The sequence below is a fragment of the Oreochromis aureus genome, linkage group 12 (assembly GCF_013358895.1).
Source record: "Oreochromis aureus strain Israel breed Guangdong linkage group 12, ZZ_aureus, whole genome shotgun sequence".
In the NCBI taxonomy this organism is placed as follows: Eukaryota; Metazoa; Chordata; class Actinopteri; order Cichliformes; family Cichlidae; genus Oreochromis; species Oreochromis aureus.
In genome coordinates, this window is record NC_052953.1 from 30,408,018 (window position 1) to 30,433,940 (window position 25,923).

General features: G+C 42.6%; 1 protein-coding gene and 1 long non-coding RNA gene across 5 annotated transcripts in view; one reads left to right on the forward strand and one right to left on the reverse strand.

Moving 5' to 3' along the window:
• LOC116323994 lies at positions 1 to 14,497 on the forward strand. Its single transcript, XR_005615074.1, has 4 exons — positions 1 to 289; positions 11,516 to 11,615; positions 11,890 to 11,948; positions 12,144 to 14,497. It is a non-coding gene; the product is annotated as an uncharacterized LOC116323994 (long non-coding RNA).
• Positions 13,877 to 25,923, reverse strand: part of tango2 (transport and golgi organization 2 homolog (Drosophila)) — a 21,814-nt gene continuing 9,767 nt past the window's right edge. For 3 of the 4 annotated variants that reach the window (XM_031744513.2, XM_031744511.2, XM_031744512.2), the window contains exons 3-9: positions 25,188 to 25,276; positions 23,347 to 23,466; positions 23,091 to 23,208; positions 16,507 to 16,574; positions 16,168 to 16,321; positions 15,174 to 15,278; positions 13,877 to 14,815 (exon numbers count right to left, since the gene is read on the reverse strand). In XM_031744513.2, coding sequence (XP_031600373.1) covers positions 14,695 to 14,815; positions 15,174 to 15,278; positions 16,168 to 16,321; positions 16,507 to 16,574; positions 23,091 to 23,208; positions 23,347 to 23,466; positions 25,188 to 25,276 — 775 coding nt within the window. In that variant the 3' untranslated portion in view covers positions 13,877 to 14,694. The remainder of the gene's footprint in view (positions 14,816 to 15,173; positions 15,279 to 16,167; positions 16,322 to 16,506; positions 16,575 to 23,090; positions 23,209 to 23,346; positions 23,467 to 25,187; positions 25,277 to 25,923) is intronic. The other variant, XM_039620560.1, reaches the window with a different exon arrangement.

The window sequence follows — 25,923 nt, forward strand, 5'->3', positions numbered from 1 at the left end:
AGAGGAGAGCCACTGAGGGAACGCCTTCCGCCCTTCCGACGCCTCCACCGTGACTCCACTTCTGAGAGGAATTGCCTACAGATCAAGCATGGAGTGTGCCTGAATGGACATACAGAACTCCAAGGTTCGGCCCGGTGTTGAGGGTTTTCCCAAAGGTGAGGGCCCGGCGGGCGGTGCCTCACAGCCCTCCGCCTCTGGGAGTGGCCCATTTCTACTAAGGAGGCAAGAGGTGGCCAGGAGTCTGTCAGCGAGTTCTGCATGTCCTGGTGACCCTCCACCTGTTTCACAGGTGGGTGCAGCCTGATCTATCTACTGAAAGTCTAGACAGACCAGACCAGCTCAACCACACAGACACTTCCTACCTGATCTGAAGACAAAAGCAGAGTATGCAATATGTGGGACAAACACACACACACACTCTCCCAGATCAGGGGAAAGAGACAGAAGAAATGGCAAAAGAGAGAATATCTCACACAAACACACAACAGAGGGGGAAGAGGTAGAGAAATTGGCAAATATGAGATCATGCTAAGCAGCTTGAACTGAAAGTGACTGGGAATGTTTACGTTTGATCAACCACCCATCCATTCTCTGCTCATTTTCTTTCACAGATTCTCAGGGGAGCTCGAGCCTATCCCAGCTATCTTAGGGCGAGAGGCAGGGTGCACTCTTGACAGGTCACCAGTCTGTTGCAGGGCTAACACATAGACACAGAAAACCATTGGCACCTATGGGCAATTTAGATTTTCCAATTAGGCTATTGCCACTAACTGCAGGTCGTTGATCTTTGGGAGGAAGTATGCAACATGAGGGACACACACACACGCAACCAGGGGAAAGGGAGAGAAGAAATGGCATACAGGAGATCTTACTACGTAGGTTGAACCGAAAGTATTTACGTTTGATCAACTATCCATCCTGGCCCTTGTCTTTTACAGAGTCAGGGGAGCTCGAGCCTATCCCAGCTATCTTAGGGAGAGATGCAGAGTACACCTTTAAAAGGTCACCAGTCTGCCACAGGGCTAACACATAGATACAGACAACCATTTGCACTTTTGAGAACTTTAGAGTTTCCAGTTAACCTATGCCCACTAACTAGGACCATGGGAGGAAGCCAGAGTACGCAGATAGATCCCACGCAAACATTCTGAGAACATGGCAACTCCACACAGAAAGATCTCAGCCTGATGGTTGAATTGAACTCAGGACACTCTTGCTGTGGGGGAAACTGTGACACTGTGCTGCCCTTGTTTGATAACCGGTTCCCAGAAATTTAAATGAATTCAATTACTTTATTTCTAAGCTTCCTACCTTTACACATGCAACCACACACAGGGGAAAGAGATAGAGGAAATGGCAAATGTGAGATAATCTCTCTCACACACACACATACACACACACACACACACACACACACACACACACACACACACACACACACACAAAAGACAAGGGGAGAGAGAAAGAAGAAATGGGAAATGTGAGATCATCGCGTGCACACACATATACACACACATGAACACACACACAGGGGATAGAGATACAGCAAATGTGAGATCATGCTAAGCAGGTTGAATCAAAAGTGACTGGAAATATTTAAGTTTTATCAAATGTCTCCAAGAAACTTAAAGGATGTGCTGCAGGGATTGTCATAACAAAACCTGATTAACATGTTATCTGCTGACTGTTGGGAGGCGACAAGCAAAACAAGCTCCTGGCACACAGTGCCCTACTGTTTCCTGTTACCATAGATGATGCAAGGGTTGCTCACCACAAATGTGGGCATAGTGTACTATTAGTGCATCATGAAACTATAGAGATAGAGCTTATGTGAGATGTTTGTGTGATGCTATAAAAGAGCCGCAAGAAATTTTTGAAGTGATCAACAATAGTTGTGAAGCTATTCATTACTGAGTTCATGTTTGGAACTTAGATTTCTGTTTTTTTTCTGTTTTCAATAAATTGGATGCTCAAAATATGTTTTTGTCCAATTTCTGCTTGTTGCATGCTGAAGCTCTACTTGAAATCTTGTTAAGATCCAACCATGCAAAATATGATTTTTTTTTTGATTTTTTGTTTGCAATTTTTCAAGTGGTCTTAAACTTTTGATCGGGACTGTATCTCTATTCAGACCAGCTTGATTGTGACGTCACAGAACAGAACTTAAGGTTATGTATATAACCCCGGTTCTCTGAGTAGCATGAGTGAGTGTCTCACTATGGGGAACGCCTCCTGCGTGACCTCATCAGAAGCTCAAATACCATTACGCCAGCCCTTACAGGCTGGCTAAGTGACGCCCATGTCAGGAGGGGCTAGCACCTCCCTATATAATAGGCTGACATAGCGTCAGATGTCATTCAAAACAAGCCCACCTCTTCCTCGCTTCCATAGCAAGAAGGGCGGTCTGGTGAGACACTCACTCATGCTACTCAGAGAACCGGGGTTATATACATAACCTTAAGTTCTCTTTCATAGCATTCGTTTCGTGTCTCACTATGGGAGAAATACTGACTCCCGGATTGCCAGACATGCCTGTTAAGAAGACAACTGTCCCCAACAGCACTTCACAGGGGAGAAGCTCCCACCTGGGAAGAACCTGCACTGAGGACTGAATGCGCTAGGTTAGGTGCTGTTACATCTAACCTGTAAAACCTAGCAAATGTGTGAGGTGAGGCCCAGCATGCAGCTGCACACACCTCCTGAATAGAAACTCCCCTAAAAAGAGCCCATGAGGTTGCCAGACCTCTAGTGGAATGCGCACGCAAGCCAGCAGGTGGCTGAAGGCCCCTGCTAGTATAGACCAGGGCAATTGCTCCTACTATCCAATGGGAGAGACGCTGTTTAGACACAGGCTTTCCCATGTGTGGTTTAGCCCAGGACACGAACAGCTGGTCACTTTGTCTGACACTCTGGGTTCTGGCCATATAAATGCGCAGAGCACGGGCTGGACACAAGGTATGCAGTCGCTGTTGCTCCTCTGAGGAGAAAGGCGGTGGGTAAAAGGCCGGCAGTTCTATAGGGGAACATGTGCCAACAACCTTTGGGATAAAGGCAGGGTTGAGCCGCATACTGACCCTCGTATTATCCGAGGAGAACAGAATGCATGACTGATGCACTGAGAGAGCGTGGATCTCTCCTACATGCTTAGCTGAAGCTAAAGCAATTAATAGAGCTGTCTTCAAGGACAGAAATTTTAACTCAACCTGTTCCAGGGGTTCAAATGGGCAACAGGAGAGCGCAGCTAATACTGTGGGAAGGTCCCATGATGGAGCCAGTGGCCTAGATGTAGGCAATTTACGCCGTGCACCCTTCATGAAACGGCATATTAAGGGATGCTGACCAACAGTCTTTCCCTCAAAACCAATATGGCAGGCTGAAATTGCTGCCAAATACACCTTGATGGTGGAGAAGGCTTTACCTTCATCAATCAGGGCCTGAAGAAATGACAAAATCACAGCCACAGAGCACTGAAAAGGGATGGCCTGTGATTCTAAGCACCAGCTTTCAAACACATGCCACTTGTGCTCATATAGCGTCCTAGTAGACGATGCTCTAGAACTCTGAATAGTGTCGATAACACTATGAGGGAGCCCCACTGTGTTCAGGTTAAACCACTCACGGGCCAAGCCCGTAGAGCTAGCCTCTCTGGGTGGGGGTGGAATATTTCCCCCCGTGCCTGAGACAGGAGGTCTCTGCGTAGTGGTAATGGCCAAGGTGGGCCGCACAGCAGCTGAAAAATCTCCGCCAGCCAGTGCTTCCCTGGCCAGTGCGGGGCTATCAGGATCATATAGTGACCTCTCTCTCTCTCTCACTCTGGCCAGAGTTGGAGAAATGAGGGCCACTGGGGGAAAAGCATAGAGGAGGGTTCTTGGCCACTCGTGAGCTAGAGCATCCACCCCGAGTGGAGCTCTCTGATCGTGCAGCGAGTAAAACAGGGGACACTGAGCATTCTCCCTGGATGCATAAATGTCCACGGTCGCCTGACCGAATCACAGCCAGATCTGCTTCACCACCTCTGGGTGAAGCTTCCAGTCTCCGTACAGTGGGTTGCCCCTGGAGAGAAGATCTGCTCCAAAGTTCAAGATTCCTGGCACGTGAGTTGCTCTCAGTGACAGCAGGTGAACACTGCTCCAGACTATCAGTCTGTGTGCCAGTGTGTGTAACTTGGGGGACCCCAGACCCTCCTGTCTGTTGATGTAGGCCACAACAGTGGAATTGTCCGACCTCACTAAAACATGATGACCTCTCAGCCAAGGGAGAAAATGTTTTAGCAACAGGTGAACTGCCAGCAGTTCCAGACAGTTTATGTGGGTGGAGCGCATGTGAGGGCCCCATTCCCCATTCACTGTTCTGCCTTCGTGGGTGGCCCCCCAGCCCGAAAGAGAGGCATCTGTGGAGACCACCTTCCTGGCTGAAACTGCCCCCATGGCAATGCCCTGAGACAAGAAACCTGGCTTCTTCCACTCGCGGAGAGCGAGTGAACAGTCTGCAGAGACTCTCATGCGACGGTGGCCGTCTCGGTGAGGGTCTAGTACCCGCGAGCCCACCCAGCGCTGAAAGCCTCTCATGTGCAGGCGTCCCAGTGTTATCGCCGCTAGAGAAGAAGCCATCAGACCTAGCAGCCTCTGGCACTGTTTGAGGGTCACTGTGTTGCCTCTGCGAAACAGTGCTAGGGATGACCATATGGTCGCTGTTCTCTCTGGGGACAGAAACGCTCTCACCCGGAGGGAGTCTAGGCTGAGCCCTATGAAAGTAATGCACTGAGTTGGCTTCAATGTGCTCTTTTCCATGTTTATCTGGAAACCCAAACTCTCTAGGTGTGAGAGCATTTGTGTGACAAGCCGCTTCCTGGCGGGTTGGGGCTGCCACCAGCCAGTCGTCGATGTATGTGGCCACCCGAATGCCCTTTTCTCTGAGCGGGGCCACTGCTGCCTCGGTGCATTTTACAAACACCCTTGGGCTCAAGTGAGAGACCAAAAGGCAGGACTACAAACTCGTATGCTATCCCCTGGAAAGCAAATCTCAGATACTTTCGGTGTGGGGGATATATGGGGATATGGAAATAAGCATCCCTCAGGTCGATTGATGTGAACCAGTCGCCCGCTTGTACAAACCGTAGCAGCGAGGCGTGCGTCAACATCCTGAACTTGTATGTCCTTAAATGCCGGTTCAGGGCACGGAGATCCAGAATGGCTCTCATCCCCCTCCCCCCTTTCTTTGGCACAAGGAAATACCTTGTATAAAATCCGCTGTGCATTTCCTTGGGAGGGACTCTTGTAGCTCCTTTGTCTCTCAAGGTGGAATTTTCCTCCAGGAGAAAGCCGGCAGACTCGCCCAGAGCACGAGAGTAAATGATTTCTTTGAAATGTGGTGGAGCGACATTGAATTGCAGCCTGTAGCCCTTTTCCAATGTCCTCAGCACCCATGCTGACTGAGTGCAGGTAGCTCAGCTCTTTATGTGAAGAGACAGAGGGCTCACTGGCCACTCCACCGAAGATAGCGTTTTGGCGCCCCCTTGTGGTTGTAGCGCGAAACATACGCCATTTCGGTGTCCCGTCACCTCTGTCGCAGGCGAGGGAGGTGACGGGCTCATCTGCATTATCACAGCCGTGGAAACGCGAGTCTCCACGGGCTGCGTTATGGCAGACTTTGCTCTGTTTTTCAGCATGTTTGATTTTTTCATGTGTTTTACAACACTCAACAGCGCCCTCGGCAAACTGCCTGGATGCGCGTGTAGGGGCTTTCTTAATACAGAATGCATGAGAGAAGTGCTTGTGAAACAACACTGCAAACTTTGGCTCTCTTTCCCTCTGGCGGGTCCAGTGACAGGAACGCCGGCCCGAGTTATGCACTGCGTGGAGCATGTCCGGTTGAACTTGCTCTGGAACGGAGCTGGTTGGCGGCAGAGCGGCCCATGAAGGGGGGAAACTGGGTTCGCTCTCGCCTAGAGGAGAGGCTGTCAGGCCGGCCGCTTCTTCCTCCTCACGGTCGCGGCAGCAGGGGGAGGAGGAGGGGCCGCTCGAGGTCTGGCCTGGGGAGACTGCTTACGAGTCCAAGGATTCTTAGGAGCCCCAGCAGCCTGGGGGGCTGCTTGCGTCTTAGGCACTTTGGGGATCCTGAAAGCGGGGACCGGGTGAGACCCCTGCCTGCGCGAATGACTGGCGCGGTGCCGCTGGGGTGGCGTGCTGGGCCCTCCTTGGCAGGCAGAGTTTCAGAGCCTCATCATCTCTCTTTTTCTCCTCACATCTCTTCTGCATGGATGTAACAGCCGCACCGAAGAGACCTTGAGGGACGACAGGGGTGTCGAGGAGTTCCTCTTTTTCCTTAGTCATCAGGTTGGTGAGCCCGAGCCAGCGTGCTCGCTCCTGAAGAACCATGAGGCCCACGGCTTTCCCAGTAGCCTGTACGGCTACCTTTGGGAGGCGGAGGACGTGGTCAGTTATAACGCAGATTTCTTCCCACACTGTGGTATCTGGTTTAGCTGTCATGTCCTCTTCTAGCTCAGCTTGGTAAGCCATTAGCATAGAGGAGGCGTTGTGGGCTCTTACCGACAGAGCCGCTGCCTTGTAGCACTTATCTGTAAGGCTAGACTGGAAGCGGTCTGTCTTGGAGGGGAGAGATGGAGCCGATGAGGACAGAGACGTCTTCGGGTGAAGATGGCTCGCTACCAACGGCTCCACTTGTGGCATCTGGCGGAGGCCGATAGACTCCATCCCCTCACAATCCAGCAGAGAGCTCCCCGCGATGGGGTGTTTCTCGCTGTAAGGTTTTGCTTTCCACGTCACCGCTATCTCATCGAGTAGCTCCGGGAAAACAGGCAACACATGCTTCCCCGTCTTTTTCGCCTTCGGCAATTTCTTACCGTCAAAACCAGATTTTACAACCTCTGTTTGTATGGCGGGCTACGGGATGTTGAGCCTAGCAGCTGCGCGCTTGCACATGTCCTGCATGTCGAGATCCAGGGGAGACGGCGGTGTCGGTTTTTCAACCTCGCCGGTAGCCGAGTGCTTTGCAGCCCAGCTGATGCTAGCCAAAGAGGTGGAATCTTCCTCTTCCTCGTCAGACAGCAGGAGCTCCGAGTCAGCCGACTCATCTCCGTCCTCGTTAGCATCTCCTCCCCGGGTGACTCCAGCATGGGGGAAAAACTCAGAATCTCTGTGTGCCTCCAGCGACGGGAAAGCGGTCGCGATGGGCTGAGGGTCTACCTCTGCCCAGCTCGGCCCTGGCGTTGCGGCCAAATCATCGGCCCTCTCAATTTCTCCTTGCGCCGCAGCAGCCTCACACAGCAAAGGTTCGCCACCCGACAGGTTAGCCTGGCGAGCTAGCCTGCGGCGGAGTAGTTTGCGTGGGAAAGCCGCGCAGTGGATACAGTCGTGTGCGGGTGTCAAGGCAGCCTGAGCGTGAGATAAACCCAGGCATGCCACACACACGAGGTGTGTATCCCAGGCAGAAATCTTCTTGCCGCAAGGACAAAGTTTTGCAACTTCGTTGTCAGTCGTAGCCATGGTTAGCTAGAGGGTTGCGCATGTTAGCGAGACCGACACTGAGTGTGGAAAATATTGCTATTCCTCAGCTAACGTGGGGTGAAAAGTAGTGCTACTTTTCTACAGGTATTGCTACCTAATGTATAAAAACCGCTAGCGCCGAAGGGTATTGCTACCTGATGGTGAAGCTAGTGGTACCTTTATTAGCAAAGTGTTGCTACTTCGCTTTGGGAAAATATTGCTACTTCCCAGGGTGAAAATATTGCTACTTGACACCAGCTACAGAACAGTATTGCTACTGCTTGTATGCTAGTGGACAACTGAAATGCGGTGAACAAAGCGCCCGGCGACCGAGTTGTTCACTCGAATCTGTGGACAGTTTAGCTTAGCACCCAATAGCACAGCTGTCTACAGGCTTCTGTGAGAAGCGAGAAGAGGTTTTTGAATGACATCTGACGCTATGTCAGCCTATTATATAGGGAGGTGCTAGCCCCTCCTGACATGGGCGTCACTTAGCCAGCCTGTAAGGGCTGGCATAATGGTATTTGATCTTCTGATGAGGTCACGCAGGAGGCGTTCCCATAGTGAGACACGAAACGAATGCTATGAAAGAGAACCTCCCTGCAGTCTGTTGTTAATTGCGTGTGTTTTTCTTTAAATCTGCCATTGCTTTAGATATTTCAGCCTTTTTTGAAAATTATTTTCTTTTGCAGTTAGGATCATTATTTGCTTAAAATCAATCACAGTACAGCAAGCTTACCTTTTAAAAAATAACCGAGTATTTTCCTGCAGCCTTTAAATAACACATTTTACCTAAGTTTCATTTGTAGCACGTTTCACAATATGTAAAAAACATAATGTTACCTGTACAGATCCAATATGTGATTTAAAAACATGAGGACTTACATGTAATCTTTAAATGATGAGTCCCTACCTTTAAATGTAACGTCTCTTCTTCCTCTCCTGTCTTGTCTTTCAAATCCTTCCTCTTGTCTAAGCTTGATTTCTTGTTTCTTTGTGTCAGATACCGCAGCCGGCGATTTGGCTACCAACACACTGTGCTACACACTACACACAGTTTTTGTGTTTGCTGATAGATGTTGATGATGATGTTGAGCTGATAGAAACGTTGCATTTGAAATTATCTCCCAATTTAAAAAAAAAAAAAAAAGTCACTCCCTTTACGCTTCTTCCTCTTCGGATAGCTAGATCCCGAAGTACCGAAGCCGCAACTTGCGGACAGCAACCTGTCGCTGCGGACAGTTTTTCCGGTCTTGTGGCAAAAACAAAAAGAAAAAAAAGAAGAAAAAACCCAAGCGTCCCGCTTTTAACTCCTGACTTTGGCAAAGTGACCTCAAAGTCTGCTTTGTCTCTACAAATGTTTTGAAAATGCTTTGATCTTCGTTCCCATGGTAACGAAGGATATGTATATATATATACGTATATATATATATATATATATATATATATATATATATATATATATATATATATATATATATATATGATAATGTGCTTCTATGTGATTGGTCTAACACCGCTGAGAAGGGCTGTGGTTTACACTTTAGCCCCACTTATTTGCGCTCTTACTCTCCTCCATCGTCTTGTCTTTCTAATCCTTCCTCTTGTCTGAACTTGATTTCTTGTTTCTTCGTGTCAAATAGCGCAGCCGGCGATTTGGCTACCAACACACTGTGCTACACACTACACACTGTGCTACACACTACACACATTTTTTTTTTTTTTTTACCGAAGCCGCAACTTGCGGACAAATGCAGTTTTCCGGTCTTGTGGCAAAAAGAAAAAAAGAAGAAAAAAAAACCCAACCGTCCCACTTTTAACTCCTGACTTTGGCAAAATGTCTTTAAAGTCCGCTTTGACTCTACAAATGCTTTGATCTTCGTTCCCATGGTAACGGAGGGATACAAATATGTATATATATATATATATATATATATATAGGAGAATATGCTTCTATCTGATTGGTCAAACACCGTTGAGAAGGGCTGTGGTTTAGACTTTAGCCCCACTTATTTGCGCTATTCCTCTCCTCCATCGGGCTCAGCTTCACCCAGGGATGGATGCACACACACACACACACACACACACACACACACAGAGGCCTCTTCTCCTTAACCTTCTTGGGTCTGAGGTAGCATCTATCTGTGAGAGCTATTGTTCTCGACCTTGCTCTTGTTCACTCCCCATTTCTGCACTCGGACTTCCACCAACTCTGCACAAACAATCCTCGACCATGTGAACCTATAACTTTTCTACTTATATTATTTTGAGTGCTCAGTACTGAAATTAACTATTAAGGTGATCTAAAATTAATTATAGTCCCCGTACCATTTGCCCACACAAGTTTGTTCCAAATATTTAATTGAAATAATTCATAAAATAAATTAGGACTTTTGAATGTAGGTGTGTAGTACAGTTTGCATGATATAATTGTCTTGTCAGCGTCCCCTGACATCACACCCTGAACCCACTGCTCCACCCCTCCCCTGATGCTGCTCAGCCACAAACCACACCCCGCCACAGTGTTTTTCAGATTTTTAAAATGTAGTTAATAAATTATTCAGTGTGTTTCAAACTAAACTATTTATAAAACCAACAAAACCCCTAAAGAATAATCTTAACTACGTGTTTTGTCAGTTACTTAAAATTTTTTTTAAATGAGATAATATGTGGTTTGTGGCTCAGCTGCAGGGAGGGCTGTGGCTGGTGGGTTCAGGGTGTGGTGTCAGGGGATGCTGACCCACACAGCTGTTCTGCATCATCTGATCATGTTGGGACTGTGTGCTGCACGGGAAGAAGGTGGCTGGAAAGCTGCAGAAGCAGAAGAAACCAACGACAAACTGTTAATAAAAGCATCTATGTGCTTGTAACATGCATGCTTTACACCCTAACTTTTGATTAAGCATAACAAGGTTTTAATAAAATAGACATTGATTTCCTTAAACAATTTAGAAGAAGAAAGAGCAGTCATCATAAAGCTAACCAAAAAAAAAAGCACGGAAAAAATGACTGGCCTGAATAGTATAACTGCTAAATGCCATCAAGCTAATGCTAAAGAAGCAGCAGACAATGACAGGTCAACATAAAATAACTAAATCTTAAGGAATGAGTAATCACAGAATGTATAATTAACTATATTTCACATTTATGAATGAATTACATTTTTCAGGTTTATTATCATTATGATTCAGACATAATGCAGCTGTAAAGATCACATTTCGGAGCAAATTTCTCATCAAAAGAACCCAACACTGATTATATCTGATTTAGAGAGAATTAGAGAGAAATAGAGAATTATAAAAAGGGAATTAAAAAACACAACATGGTACATTATTACAAATAAGGCACTCGCACATCAAAAGTAAAACTTGGAAGCTTTGTGTCTCTGTCATTATTTCTTCTGCCATACAGCTACACCACCGGAGCATGGTACAAAGAAGTCGCTTTAAAAAAATACATTTAGTATAGCTCTTCAGGCATAGAAAACATAACTTTACCTTACATCGAGGACAAACAACAAATTTACAATTCCACCTGCTGTGCTCAACCAGGAGGGTGAGACAGGCATGGATAGAAGGACACTTGTGGATTTTCTTCCAATGAACCGAAGGTTATATCTGGGCAGGTTTGTAGTGTTTTTAGTGATTTTCACAGCAGTCTTTCCAAGGCAGTGGACTCTGCCATTCCCTCAAACACTGCAAGCAGAATTCAAACGGCTGTCCATTTACTGCTGTGCACACTTTACAGAGGACATACAAATCTGATCCATTATCACAGTGGATCTGCATACAGGACATGGAGACCTCCCTTATGGGGATGCTGCTGATATATTATAAATTGTTATGTCTATATTTAGCCTAATGGTAAGGAGAAATGTTACTTTTTTCAACATTGAGATCCTTTGAGATCAAAGTGGATCAACAGCTATCACCAAATTAAGCACTCTAAAAACTGCACTGGAAAAATATCCCTAACTTCACCTGTGATCACACAGTAGTTTTCTGTTGCAGGTTGTGTGAAAGAGGATGAAGATACAAGCTGGTGATGATCCAGTGCACCTGGTCTCAGGACATGAAGAAAAAGCCTGATCACCTTCTCCACAAAAACAAGGTGAGCTTAATGTTATGATTGATTTTTTTAAGTTACGTATGTTACTTTAATAATAGTCACAGATTATTTGCAAATGCAATGAATGCTGTTATGTGTATGATGACCAAAACCAAAACTCTGTTATTTCTTGCTGGTTTTCAATGGAAGATTATACCCATCCATTCAATTGAATTTGTTTTGAAGTCATTTTTTGCCTTGATTTAGCTTGAAAGTCAAAAACACCACCAACAAAAAACTTGTAAAACTTCTTTTTGTTTCCTTTTTTCCTTTGAAGAAATCCTGAGCAGGAGGAATCAAACAGCTAAGAGCATCTTGACCACAGTGGGGGAAAAGGTGTGCACTGAGGATGATTTTGAAATATTAACTTTGTTGTCACTGCTAAGGAGTTTTGGACACAGAAGGAGTGTGTTTAAAATGTCTGCATTAAAAATAACAATCTTCAGTGGTGTTCAGGGAAGCTGATATAATTATTTGTGACATGTTTAAATATTTTGTGAGGTTCATCTCTGTCCTCTGTTGTGTGTGTAGGATATCTTATGGCTGAAGTCCGGCTGACTGTTGGTGGGAAGCCGCTGGACAACGACTCTGCATCTCTGGCTGAATATGGGCTCAAACCTCATGTGGTGCAGATGGTGGTGAAGGTCTACAGAGGCTGACAGACACCAGCAATATGATACATCCAAAGGACAAAATGCATCATCTTTGCTAGCTGGCACTGAACTGTGTCATCTTTGATCTTTGGTTTTCTTCTACACTTAAACATACAGCTCAATGAAGCATTAAATGTAAGAGACTGTAAGACTATTATAACAAGTAAGTTATCCAGAGTAGGCCTTGAGATGGAAAGGATAGATACAGCTTCAGTAAAAGACATTTTCAGGGAAAGAACATTTTCCAATTCCTCTTTGGAAATTTGAATATTGTGAAAAACGACTTGAAAAAACATGTTTTTAATAAGGCTTGGAGCTAAATGTGGAAAAATGTTGCTATTTATTTCAGCATCTTTCAGTTTACAAACGGCATCCCATTGAATAACTGGAATCCCCCCCTCCCCCGTTTTCACATAATGTGAAGGCATCCAGTGGGATGGTTCACATTTTTGAAACTCCTGATATTGCGTGAAATCCCTTTATGCACACTTTGATTAACAGGGGGAGCCAACAAGCATTAAAAAAAGGATTTTTTTTTTTTTAAATGGGAAGAGCAACCAAATTATAACATAACATTAAAGTAAGCATGTGCTACACACCTCCTGCATGAATCAACAAATTAAGATATGTTTAATCAGTGATGCAAAATCTTATAAAACATGCTTTGGTTTTGTCGAGTGAACTCTTGCTGCCTTTAGCAGAGAGCGCTAATTCTGGGATTAGAGGATGTTTACAGCACACAGTATATGAAGAAAACTATAAAGATGTTTACATACAGTCTATAAAAATGGAGCGATGGTAATACAACCACAAAATTGTTTCACAGCTATATAAAGATGTTTAATTAATCAGATAAAAAAAAAAACAACTGCATTTTTTTATGCTGTGCCACTGGTATTCTATTTGTACTTGTCTAGATTTATACTCCTCTCTACACCTCTTTAGATGCTGTATTGCTTTAAAACATTATCAAAACAAGCACATTGTCCTTGTATCATTGTGAGCCACTAAATGTCTTTCGCTGACATCCAGGGTTCTGACAGGTAACTGGAACTTGACTGTGATGTGAACATACCAGTGCCCATTCTGCTGGTTAAAAAAAATAAGAAGGTAATCTTTAAATATACCAAATGTACAGGTACATCCTGAAGGGTGCAATATTCCACACAGGCAGGAGGGGTCACTGTTTGAAAACAATTGCAGGTGAGCTAAAGTACATGCAGTGGCATAACACTGCAAACCAGGGATACTGGTTAAATGACCATAGGGAGATTTTAAATAGAAAAAACTAACAAAAGATCAAAATACATATGTACATATTACTCAGAAATCATATCAAGTTTGAACTCTGCTTTTTTAGGGAACAGAAGAAGTCAAATTAACAATGGGTTCAATCTGGTTACAAAAAGCTTTCTTCACATTAGTAAATACATTACTCGTACATCACCTGCATGTGGGTAAATCTTGGAGTCACACAGGAAGCAGCAGAGCCAGCTTCCTAGGCCTATACTGATATAGAGTGAAATCAGCAAGACTTATATGTGTGCGAGCACATGGTTCCTGGCAGTTATTTTGTATCCGTAATCATAATGCAACAATCGAAAAGGGAGGTGTTTGGATAAACTGTTATTTATTGTCAGGCTGTTTTTTCAAGATCCAGTGCATTAAACAGTGCATTGAAACATTTGATGCTGTGATGCATAATTACCTAAACACCAATGACATGGTAATCAGAAACTTACAAAGTAGCCAGTAATCCTGGTAATGACTCGTGTGAACTTAAATCTTCTAGAAAAATATATGTGACCCTATGATTTGTCACAGGATGTTATTTTAGCCTGCAGCCTGAATATAGTGTATAAAATGTAAATCATGGATGGAAGGTTAAATCGGACCCCAAAAAGCATGTATTCATGCACCACAGATGAGCTTTTCTACACTTCACCCAGACAAGCTGTATTTAAAAACACTAATGTCAGAACCAGCCGTAATGTACTGCATGTAATGCGCTTAACACAGATCATCTGCTGTTGTTTGCCATGTGTGTGAAAGGGCCACAATGTCTAGTGTTCATGACAGAAAATGGCATCACACCAATCTTATGTTTACCAAATTACAAGCAATCTGTCATTTTTTTTTACAAGTTTCATGACGTGTAGGTAAAATATTTTCCTCTACAAAACTATAAATGTCCTTTGGCAATCTTTTTTTTTTTTTTTTTTTTAATTAGCATACATCTTTAAATTAAATCAAAAGTAAGAAATATATGAAACTGATGTTAACGAGGCAGCTAGTGACTAGCTGAATTAAAAAAGTGCTGATGAGTCTTCGCGGTCACATGAGGTTCAGCTGAGGGAGATGGCGCGGAAAAGGTAACGGAAGGAGAGACGATGCAGAAAGGCACAGAGCAGGTTTCCTCCATTGTGTCTTCACTCCTGCAGTTTGAACTGGAAAGAACTGGTGCTCCATTTGGTTGTGTCACAGTCAAGCATGGTGCGCTCTGTGAAGATCACGTTCCCTTCTGCATCTATCAGGATAATTGTATTGGTTCTGAATGGATAACAATACAGAGAACAAAACAATTATAAAATTAATATCTAATATGAATGACAGTGTTTATGAAAAGTCACTTTTCAGACACTGTTTGTTTGCCGCTGCCCTGCTAAATGATGTTTTGATAGCTTTGGAAAGAACTAACCCTCTGACCTTTTGGCTACAAGAGAGTGTCTGTACCCAATAATCCAGTGTTTCATTGCTGTGGAGGATTGATTACACTTGGGATTTTTTTGTGTGCCAAGAGTTCACTGTTCTGTGATCCCGCTATCTAGCACAGCAGTGTCAGTCACCACCGGTGAACACACAAGGGGGGAGAGAGGAATGATATCTGGTGAGTGTGTAAGGCACTGACCTTGTTCCATAATGAGGGGAGCGAACACACACGGCTGACAGAGCCTGGATCATGGACTTGCTGTAACAATCACCCTGAGTCTCCTGAATTGGATCAGGTGTGTTCCTGTTAAAAAAAACAACAACAAAAAAACAAAACAGATAATTTAAGAAAGCGTGTCACTTTTCAGGGTTTTAATTGCACATGCAGTGCTACTTTTTTCATTATTTATCGTTCTTGAAGCAAATCCCATTTCTGAGCGATCCATAAAATCCACCAATACCCTTTAAGTGCATGGGCGTCTGCATGGAAACTTGGGTCAGATTATACCAGATGCAGCAATTCTGAGTGCTATTGGTGATCGCTCCCTGTAAGTCCCATTCTAACCACCTTCCATGTGTGACCAATTAATGTGCTGGATCTCCTCACAGCAACCTTTGTATCTGAATTTCATTTGGGGGTCTTCAAAGCTGTGCAAGATTATTAAAGTATATTAAACTAAATTAAAAACTAAAACTAGATTTGGAAAATATTTTAGTTAACTAAAGCAATAAAAATGTATTTAGTGTTTTACAGTTTGGTCAAATTTGTCAACCACGCTGAGGGGGCTCTGGTACTGACAGGGATGTCTATTGGTCTATTAGATAACACCCTTCACCTCTTCTTAAATTATGCTTCAATTACTTGCCCCTATTTATCTTATATATCAATCCATCCATCCTCTTCAGCTTATCTATTTCAGGGTCACCGGGGGACTGTCAGGTTGACAGTCTGGCACAGAGCTCAAATGCACTTACATTCACATCTATGGGTAATCTATAATCACCAATTCACTTGTATTCATATAGTGCAAAATAACAACAACAGTCGCCTCTGTTGTTGGGGTGGGATGGCTGTAGCTCAGGACGTAGAGCAGGTCATGAGCATCAGGCTTTTTCAGTGGCATCTCCTATATACATACAATTTAAAATGCACTGCAGTTGAATGAGATTTAAGTGGGTGTTTGTGAACTTACAGCTCCTCATTATTAAGGACACTGAGCAGCTCTTGCACCAGCCCATCACAAGAGAGCGTCTGGTCGCTGACGACGCTGGTGAAGTGTTGCTTGCCTTTCAGCAGTTTCTTCCATGGAGTATCCAGCAGCGAGTTGCTCAAACCGTAGATTCCTGCTGAGGGGGAACAAGATAAATACAGACAAATTTAAACATTAGCAAGCTCTGCTAGTGTCTTTTGTGGTGTAATCTTCAATCTGAGAGCAATTTCACTGCGGAAATGTCAGACTGACATGAGCAGGCCATAGGCCAGGAGGAAAGGTATGAAAGGTTTCTACAGCAACCATACTAAAAACACAGACCTGGATTTAGACGGATGGGTTCAGGGCTGCCTCTGTTTCCATAGTAACACACAATGTCTTGTTTAGCTCTAGAGAGGACACAGTAAGATGGGAAATTAGACATTTTATGATAATCAAACTTGTTTATGTCTAATTATGACTGTTGTGTCAGGAGTCAGAAGACTTGGAGGCTTGTGAAATAAAGCGAAATAGAGCAAAGAGAAAGTTCAAAGGGGCGCTCCTCAGGGAAACATGGAAAATGAGTGCTGAGGGTGAAAGAGAATAACAAAAGTGTACCATATAGCATTTTTTAATGATGCATTTTGTTTGCAGCCCTGGAAAATAGGAATTAAGAAGCCTGTGTTATTGGTGGAGGCAATTCAAGTGGGAAAGTAAAAATACTATACCGCACTAGAACAATTTTGATGTTATCCACACAGAACAACTGGGTGAAATTAAGGTTTCAAAGTAAAAATTAGTGCTGCAAACACCCTTGACTACCACAAAAGCCATTTAGTTATGGTGTTAGATCTCCTTGCAAAGTCCTCAGTTAGAGGGAATTTATTCAGTCTGAAAAAAATCTATCCGACATCAAGGGCATCTGTCACAGCTTTGGTACAGGAGAGTGAATAATAAATTATGATCGAAGCCTTTGAACCAGTAGTGGAATTCGTTTTTTGATGTCAGTTTTATGACAGCAATACCAGTGGCATCAGTCAATCTCAAATGTGGTGCAACACTGTTTCAACATCTGACTCGGAAAGTTTCCCAGTCGAGAGCTAGCAAGACAAGGGCACAATGTGCTGCTGGGCTTTTACTCTGCAAATACATTTACTAAATAGTTTTAAAAGCCAAAATACATATTAGACAGCCTTTGGTCTGACCCGTTAGCACCACAAACTGAGAATATTTGCCATTATTAACAAAGATTTCATGTCACGTTGAGAAAAACAAGTCTATTAATGAATTAGTAAATTGAAAGAATATTATTTTGTAACGGCTTTGATAATCAAATGAGCCTGCTTGGTTTTTCAACAAAAACAACAAATATTTTAACTGATTACATTTTTCTCAGCTTCACTTGTCTGAAAGAAACTACTTCTGATCATTTAGAGAATAACTAATTAAAACAGGTCAGCTAAACAATGCTGAAAAAAAATCCCTTAGTTGCAGGTGCTTACTTATGTTTTGCTCTACGGGAACATGAACAATATACTTCACACCCTCATTTCTTCTCTTCATGGACTGCCCAAGATGTTGAGCATTCTCTTCAGATTTAGCGCCATGTTGATCTGATTCACATAATCATCTGGGGTTCTCTAACTGTGGGTTTGTCTCCGCTAATGGGGCTTGGAGCCTATGCAGGTGGGATGTGGACAACCGAGAGTCCAGCTAAGCTAAATGAATATGACGTCCCAAGGGAAAATAAACAGAAGCTTAACAATGCTATCAGCCTGACATTTAGTTATATTGATAAAAAAAACAAAACAAAACATGCTTGTCGGAGATGTCAGCCTCAGTGGAACAGAAGATCCATCAGAACAGGCTTGGCTTTCCAATCTACAAATGTCCATTTTAATGGGGCCATGCACCTGCAAGATCTGATTTTTGTTTTAGGCTTTTCAGTTAGCTCAAACAAGTCTGAAAGGAGTAAGGACTCCAAGCTGACTGCTTAAAAAAAGCCTAATGAGGTGTAAATACTGCGCTTATGTTCCTCCTACATGTGAACTGAAATTTTAGTTTACGATGTTAATTTTCTTATCAAAGTTGATAAAAATTATGAATTCCCCAATAACTTAGTTTGACATGATGATGTGGTGAAGAGCATTGTCTTAAGTCAGCCTAGTTACACAAACATAATGGTGTAAGACAGGGGTGGGCAACTCCAGGCCTTGAGGGCCGGTGTCCTGCAGGGTTTAGATATCACCCTGGGTCAACACACCTGAATCAAATGATTAGTTCATTACCAGGCCTCTGGAGGACTACAAGACATGTTGAGGAGGTAATTTAGCCATTCGAATCAGCTGTGTTGGATCAAGGACACATCTAAAACCTGCAGGACACCGGCCCCCAAGGCCTGGAGTTGCAAGAGAAGGTCAATAAAATCTTTATCAAATCTCATCTGAATGGTCAGCTTATAATCTTGCTTGTATTAAAATGTATATCGCATTGTGGTGGGGTGTGGACGCGGTGCCAGGCGGACGCACCTGCACGGCATCCGCAATCACGCCCCCCAGGGAATTGGGGTTGTTGTGGTGTATTGTGGTGTGATGTATGTGCGGCTGGCAGCCGGGGTCAATAAAGATGTCTCAAAACTGTGATGTATGGATCTGCCGTGTCTCATTCACACCACACGCATATTTCGCTGAAATATTTGTATCTCTTTTAAACCTCAGAACTGAGCATGGTTTCTTGAACCAACAACTATAAACACATCAGCACTGACCAATAATTACTCAAGTCGAAAGCAGTCACCGCTCATCCAAGCATGCACATGGTAGCCAGTCAATGAGAACCAGATGGCACTGTAACCTGGGAGAGAAGCCTTTATTTGTCTGCTCTGCAAAAATAAAATCTCTGAACTAGTATTTTGTCTTGGTATTGAGGTCTTAACTCAACAATACCTCAATGGCCTGGCTCTATCTACACACTTTGCGTGTGATATCACCATGGTGGCAGCAGGTGGAGGATTTATGGAGAGAGAGTTCCATTTGTGCTGTTTGAAACTGGCTAAAATATTGAAAGTCCCATCAGGTGTGCCGTGGGTTGATTTGGGCTGAGATGAGGGAACAGCAGGAGGTCGGGACCATGGGGCAGAGCGAGAACAAAGAGGGAAGAGTCAAAAACAGGCTTTTTCAGATCTCAGTCAGAGAGTTAATCAGTATGCTAGCTGAGAAGTGTTCTAATGAAGAGTCCTCTATAGCGAGGCTGCAGAGCATCACCAGCTGTAGTGTAGTTGGCTGAGATGGTTGAGTGAGCTTTCAAGAAATTCAGGTAATTTTTGAGGGAAAAAAATAATCATAGCAGACAGAATCTTTGGGATTTATCAGCAAATCATCGAATAGGATGTGTTCCTACATCTCGCCTAGTCACCATCAGTGATTCCAACTTCGGCTTTGGCAATTTGTTTCTGTAAAAATGCAAGGAACTATTTCTAGTCAGTGTGATGGCACCATGTTGGTTGAAAAGAGATACATGACAGCTGTAGTTCTTAGTAAAACAGCTATTCAAATACTGTATGAAAACATGGAACTTGGTTCAAATATTTATACTGCACCAGTGATGTATTGTAATTCAGACCTCCCATCTGATACAAAAAGGCTGTGCATACAACCACTCGAACAATCAGAGAGCAAAAATTAACATTATTTAAATTTGTATGGCAATTTTTAGACATCTGGATTCTCTTTGTGAATCACGCAGTGCTATTTACTGTAATCCACTCAAGAGAATCTCATCTTCTGTTCTTCTAAAACAGAATATGATTTCCCCAGAGGCGATGTTACAAGCACTTTGGAGAGAGGAAAAACAAATCCTCACAGTACAGTTTCTTTAAAATGTTGAGATTCATCCGCCCCTGATACTGTGGAATGTGCGTATCTGCTGCCCCGCTGCGTTTCTTTTTGAGCCTGAACAAGTTTCTGCCAAGAATTACAACACAGGGTTTGAGGCAATAAGATCGAACCACTTTCTAAAGTTGTTTTTTTAAAACAGCCAAACTGAAAGTGCATTAGGGAGGCATTTCTTTGCGGGCAAACATCAGAGCACATATTTAATAAAATGGATAATCTCTGGGCATTGACTTTAAAGCAAGAGCGACTTAAAGTGGGATCAAAAACCAGAGCTATAGACAAGTCAGATGAAGTGTTGGATATGGAGCCTCGAGAGCATCAAGCTGAGAATATCTGAGTCAGATCAAAACTTAAATATATATGGCATTAGCTTCGCGACTGTGAGGCCCAGTAGACATTTCTTTAAATGCAAGGCTGCCACAGACCAAATTATTCATGCACAATCCAATCCAACATGATTAAAGAATATTCCTGGTGAGGCTTCTCAATTAATACGGAGCAATAAATACATTATTAAATAGTTTGTTTGTTAAGTGTCTTGCTCTCATGCATGTCGTAAAGGGTGATGAGACATAGACAAAGAAGATGGCGCATCTTGACCCCACTGCCACCAGTCGCCACATCATAAATCATGCCTGTGCTTCAAGATGAAACCAAAATGCTCTAATTGTCACGTAAAGCTACTGTCTATCCACCAGATGCAGTTATTGATTCAGAAAGAAACCAAATGCCTTATTTCCTCAGGGCAGCTGGGCACACTGCAGTGGATAACAAACAGGCTGGTAATGATGGTGCTTACTAAAAAAGATGAAGCTTGTTTTTTTGTCACTGCTTATCATCTCTATCTGCAGTGAAAGTGACTCCCATCAGACAGGCATCTGAGGGGGGAAAAACATGGCATATTTTGACTTAATAAGGCTCTGCTGACAGTTTTTAGCCCAGACAAAGCAGACATGAAGCATTATCACATCATAAACATGCAGTTACTTTAGTCTGCTGGTCCCTCTTGAGTGTGGGGTAGTGTGAGTGTAATAAAAGAGGAATTCCTCCAGGGTTGTGCATGTGTAACTGCTGCCCCTGGTTTTAACAGGGACATCTGCATATTCTGAGCTGATCAAAAATAGCAGCTAAGCCACCTAGATAATGTCATATGGTTGCCCCTAGGTTAAAAAGGAAAAAAAAGAAAAAAAAGAGGTATATCAAAAAGCTTTCAAAGGCTTAGCTGATACCAACACTTCTGAAAATAAAGCTCCAAGTAGCTGACTTTTTGTGCAGGTATACACAAGTATATACACAGACCTTTAAAAATACATGTTTGTTTGGAATCTCACATGTGTGTATTTCACTCGGTTGAGTGGTATGCTGAACTCCTGTGGCTTTCTTCACACTTTGAGGTGCAAAGTCTGCTGAGATTGGGAAATCTAGTTTCTCAGATGCAAAATACTTTAAAAAATTAGGTGAAAATTATTAGCGTGAGAGGCAAAAAAGGTCTAGCTAACTACATTTAAAATGAACCAGAGTTGCAGTATACTTTAAAGCTCAGCAGCCAAACAGCATGATAGGAGTCCCACAGTAACTCATGATATCATGCTTTCACAATATGTAGCCTAATGTATTGATGGTACTGAGACACAGTGAATCTCAGTATACTGCAAAATATCTAAAATACATCACTGTGCATTGTGGTGCCAATGTGTGCTACTATTATTATGCTATTTTAAAAATGAATACGCCACGATCACAAATGTAGGAATGACATTGGTTTCTGCATGTGGTAAATATATATTGATCAAAAATGTTGATATTGATATCCTTTTTGATATTTGGCAGACGTGTATTCATAATTCATACAAAATATTGCCCTATAAATAAGCTTGGGTTTGAATGAGCCACTACACTACAGAGGTATGTTTAAGTCTTTCAGTTGTATTGCTGAAACTTGCAATACCAAAGCCACAGAAGATGTTTCCAACCTACAATACTGTTTCAAAAAGTAGCACCTTTTCCATTATATTGGAGTTAGGTAGAAATTATTATGTGGCAGTATGTGTTTTAAAAAAATAATATGAAAAACAAAATATTTCTCTATCCTAAAAGCTCTTTTTGGGAGAACAAACTACTTCAGGCTATGTTAAGAGGAGGAAAAGTCCACTTTTTCTTCTCCAACAGAGATACAACTTTTAGAGTTATATTGCAGCTTAACCTCTGAGCTCTCCTTTTCCCCGCTTTCCCTTTGGGCAGGTGCAGTCATAATGTTATCAGCAGGAGAGCTGGCTGTACTCCTGCCAGGAGTGGCTCCTCTCACAGCATCAAGTGTCAACACTTTATAGCAAACTTTTTATGTTACACATTTTTGTAATTTGGGGTAATATTGCCTTTACATCAGCTACACTATGCTCCACCTCCCTAAGACAACAGTATGGCTTCACTACATTGCAGCTCTCTACATGGGTCGACAACCTGACAGCTATCCGAGTGTGCACTGAGCCCATATTCTCTTTCTTTTCTATGCTTATCATCAAATTCAGTCAACTCAGGCTTGTGAAGCACATGGGAGGGGAAAAAAGCCTTCGTTATTTTTTATGCTGTCTAGAGTTTCTTTGTTTATAACCCTGAAATATGAACAGGTGTTCCTTTGGAATTTTAATGCTGGCTCGTTCGTAGCTCAGTGTCTTTTCAGTTCTGCCTGGCTGGCACTCCAAAGATGAAGATGTTGCTTTTGTGGTTTTCTTTCCGTGGTAAGGCCAAAATTCAGAGAACAGAGTTAAATCCCAGTTAAAAAAAATAAAAAAGAGACTCCTTTACTGTTTAGATTGTGAGAAGACACACATTATACAGCCTAGTGTGGCTATTTTACATATTTCTTCTCACTCTCTGGAAAATATTTTATCTTATGAAATGCAACAGTGGATAGCGTCTGTTTTTATAACAAAATCTTAGTGTAAACATCCACATGATGGATATACTTATTTGAATCAGCTTTATCAGTGGATAGAAAATATGCAGATGGATTTCACAACACGTTTTACTCACTTGAACTCAGCTGTGATGAGGTTAAACCCATTGTACAGGTGGCCTTCTGACGACACCTTCTTCAGGTAGGAGTAGCTGTCCTGATCCTTGTCCATTAAATAGTGAGACACTAGAAATCCTGCAAATTAGCAAACGTAATAAGAAATGTATGTAATGTATGTGTACTACTTATTCCTTAGAATCAGTTATATTATCACATGTATTCTAGACACTGAGGCTGTAAAGGGGCACTTGGGACATTTTCATGGCTGATTACCTCGTCCTTGTGCATCAGGGTTAGGACGTCCCTCCATGTAGTTGGTGATGGCAGCCAGCTTGCCCCTCTTGCTGATCCCCAGCCATGACCCCCCTTCCTTACCTAACTCCAGGTCCAGGCCTGGTAAACACAGAAGACTTACAATGTATTTTTAAAAAGACAGGGGCATCAGACCTCACATGAAAAGAGTATGACTCGATTTTATCGGATAATAACAGAGATTCTTCAATATACCCTGCTACTTTTGCATGCCAGTTTTCCTTAACAAGAACAAATGATGGGTAACGAATGATTAACTCAAGGAAGAACTAGGTCATTTGTCACTAATCATATGGCAAACAAAACACTGTTTAACTGTTAGACTTTTTAATTATTCACTGCAGCTAAGTGCTAGTTTGAGGAAAAACACATAAATTCATGCAATATTCAAAAGATGTGAAAGGCAAAGAATTCAACAGTTAGAAAAATGTTAATAAATAATAAAAAAAGAAAAATGAATAAATAATTAGTCATGGAAATTTGAAGCTTCTCTGATATTAGCAGCAAATATATATTACATGTTATTTTTGAAGTGCTCTTATTATGCTTTACCTATTTGACATCATGGTGTATGCACAAATGTTAAAAATGTGGATATTAAAAATAGACAAAGGTTCAAATAATGACGTCAGTGTGTGGTCATAGTCCTATATGCAGTGGATATCCCAAATATGATCATTTTAGGCACACAGCTCTGGCTGTGAACACAGGAGCCCCACCCCCAACTCTGCAAACCTTCTGTTTGGAAGAAACTGCCAATCAGAAGAAATTAGGTTTGAAGGGAGCGCAGCCTCAAAGGGAGAGCAGCTTAAATAGCTTGTTTCATATAGTAGATAGACTGAGTGGCAGTAAGAAACCTAGTCCACATTAAGATGCACAAATAGAAAATATTTTTTTCTGCGTCACTGACATCACAATCAGAGGAGGTATAAAACTTATAAAACTTTTAAGATGTTGTCCAATTGGAATGAAATCTCATAAGAGTGATGGCAGGAATTATTTTAGTCCATCAGTAAATGAATATTTTCTTTCTACATCCCTCTTCTCCAGTTGACACAAAGAATGTCAGGCCCTGCAAATTTGCAGCACTTCCTGGTGATCAATAAAGACAGGTCCACTTATACTGTCAGTGACCTCGAGAGCCAAATGATCTAATTCCTCTGAGGGTGGATGGAAAGCTAGCTGGATTCCCCTGGGACCAATAGCTTACTTCCCTTCTCGCCATGCTACGTCTGCTTCAGGGCCCTACTGCTACCCGCCCACCACACTCCCGCCCCGTTCATCCCCCAGCCCTGCAGATAAGGCAGAGCCATTTATTCCTGTCACATCGCATAAAAACAGCCATCAATTAAGAACCCACTAGTGGAGTTCTGACCCCTCTATTACAAAGGGGAGAGGAGACTGGAGAAGAACAAGGATATCACACCATTTCTTTCCTCAGCAGAAAAACAGAAGACTGATTTTCTCTGATTAGCCATAATGTGCACTGAACATCAGTCGATTAAATGTAGTTTACTGTGGGTGGGGATGTTCTGCGATGGATTTTTGAGGTGAAGGAAAGGGATTTTTCTTTGACTAATGAAAACTATTTATTCTTACAGGTAGAGGTAGTCAAACAGTACTAAAAAGCCAACCAACCTTGCATATATTAATCAAAATAAGCGATTAAATTCTAACAGACATGTTTACACAAAGCATAAAAGAAAGTTGTTCACTAATTTATGTTAGCTTCAGCTTTAAAAATAATTGCTGTGTGATGAAAAGCTTGACTAGTGGTCTCAAGTGTACTTGTACAGGCTTACCACTGAGGATCTCATTGCTGGCACCCCAGAAGTCTGCAGCTTTGGATGGCCTGTTGTAGAACTCATCTCTGTTTGCAGCCAAAATTAGCCTGAGAACATAATAGGGGTGATTCTAGGTTAAAACTCGTAGGGGGGCTCAGCCCCCATTCATAATATCATGCATAGAATGTCTTTACAATACAATTACAACATTGCATTACAATGTTAAAAAGCAACTCATTTAGTTTGATGACCTATTGTAGAAGAACCACCCTGCCACTCCATACACCTGGACAAGATGCAAACTAGAAATAGAGCTGTTTTTAACTTACTCAGCACAAGATATCACCCAATCCCAAGGGTGCCGAATAGATTTGTAGTGGCAAACAACCTGTCAAATCTTTAGTGTAATATGCATCCTGTTAAATGCTGCCATTCATATAAAAAAATAATTGAAAGCACACAAAGCATCCATGTAAAATGATTTTCTGAAAAATAATTGTTTTCTCACCTAACCTCACTACCTGCCCATTTGCTCACCTGGTTCTTCGTGCTCCTGTATAGTCTCTCTATCATCTCTCTGTCCAGCCTCCTCGCTTCCTATTCGCACTGACAATTGCACACAAATGCATGGTATTCAACTATATATAATATAATATAATATAATATAATATAATATAATATAATATAATATAATATAATATAATATAATATAATATAATATAATATAATCCTAAGGGCTGGGGATTCACATTTG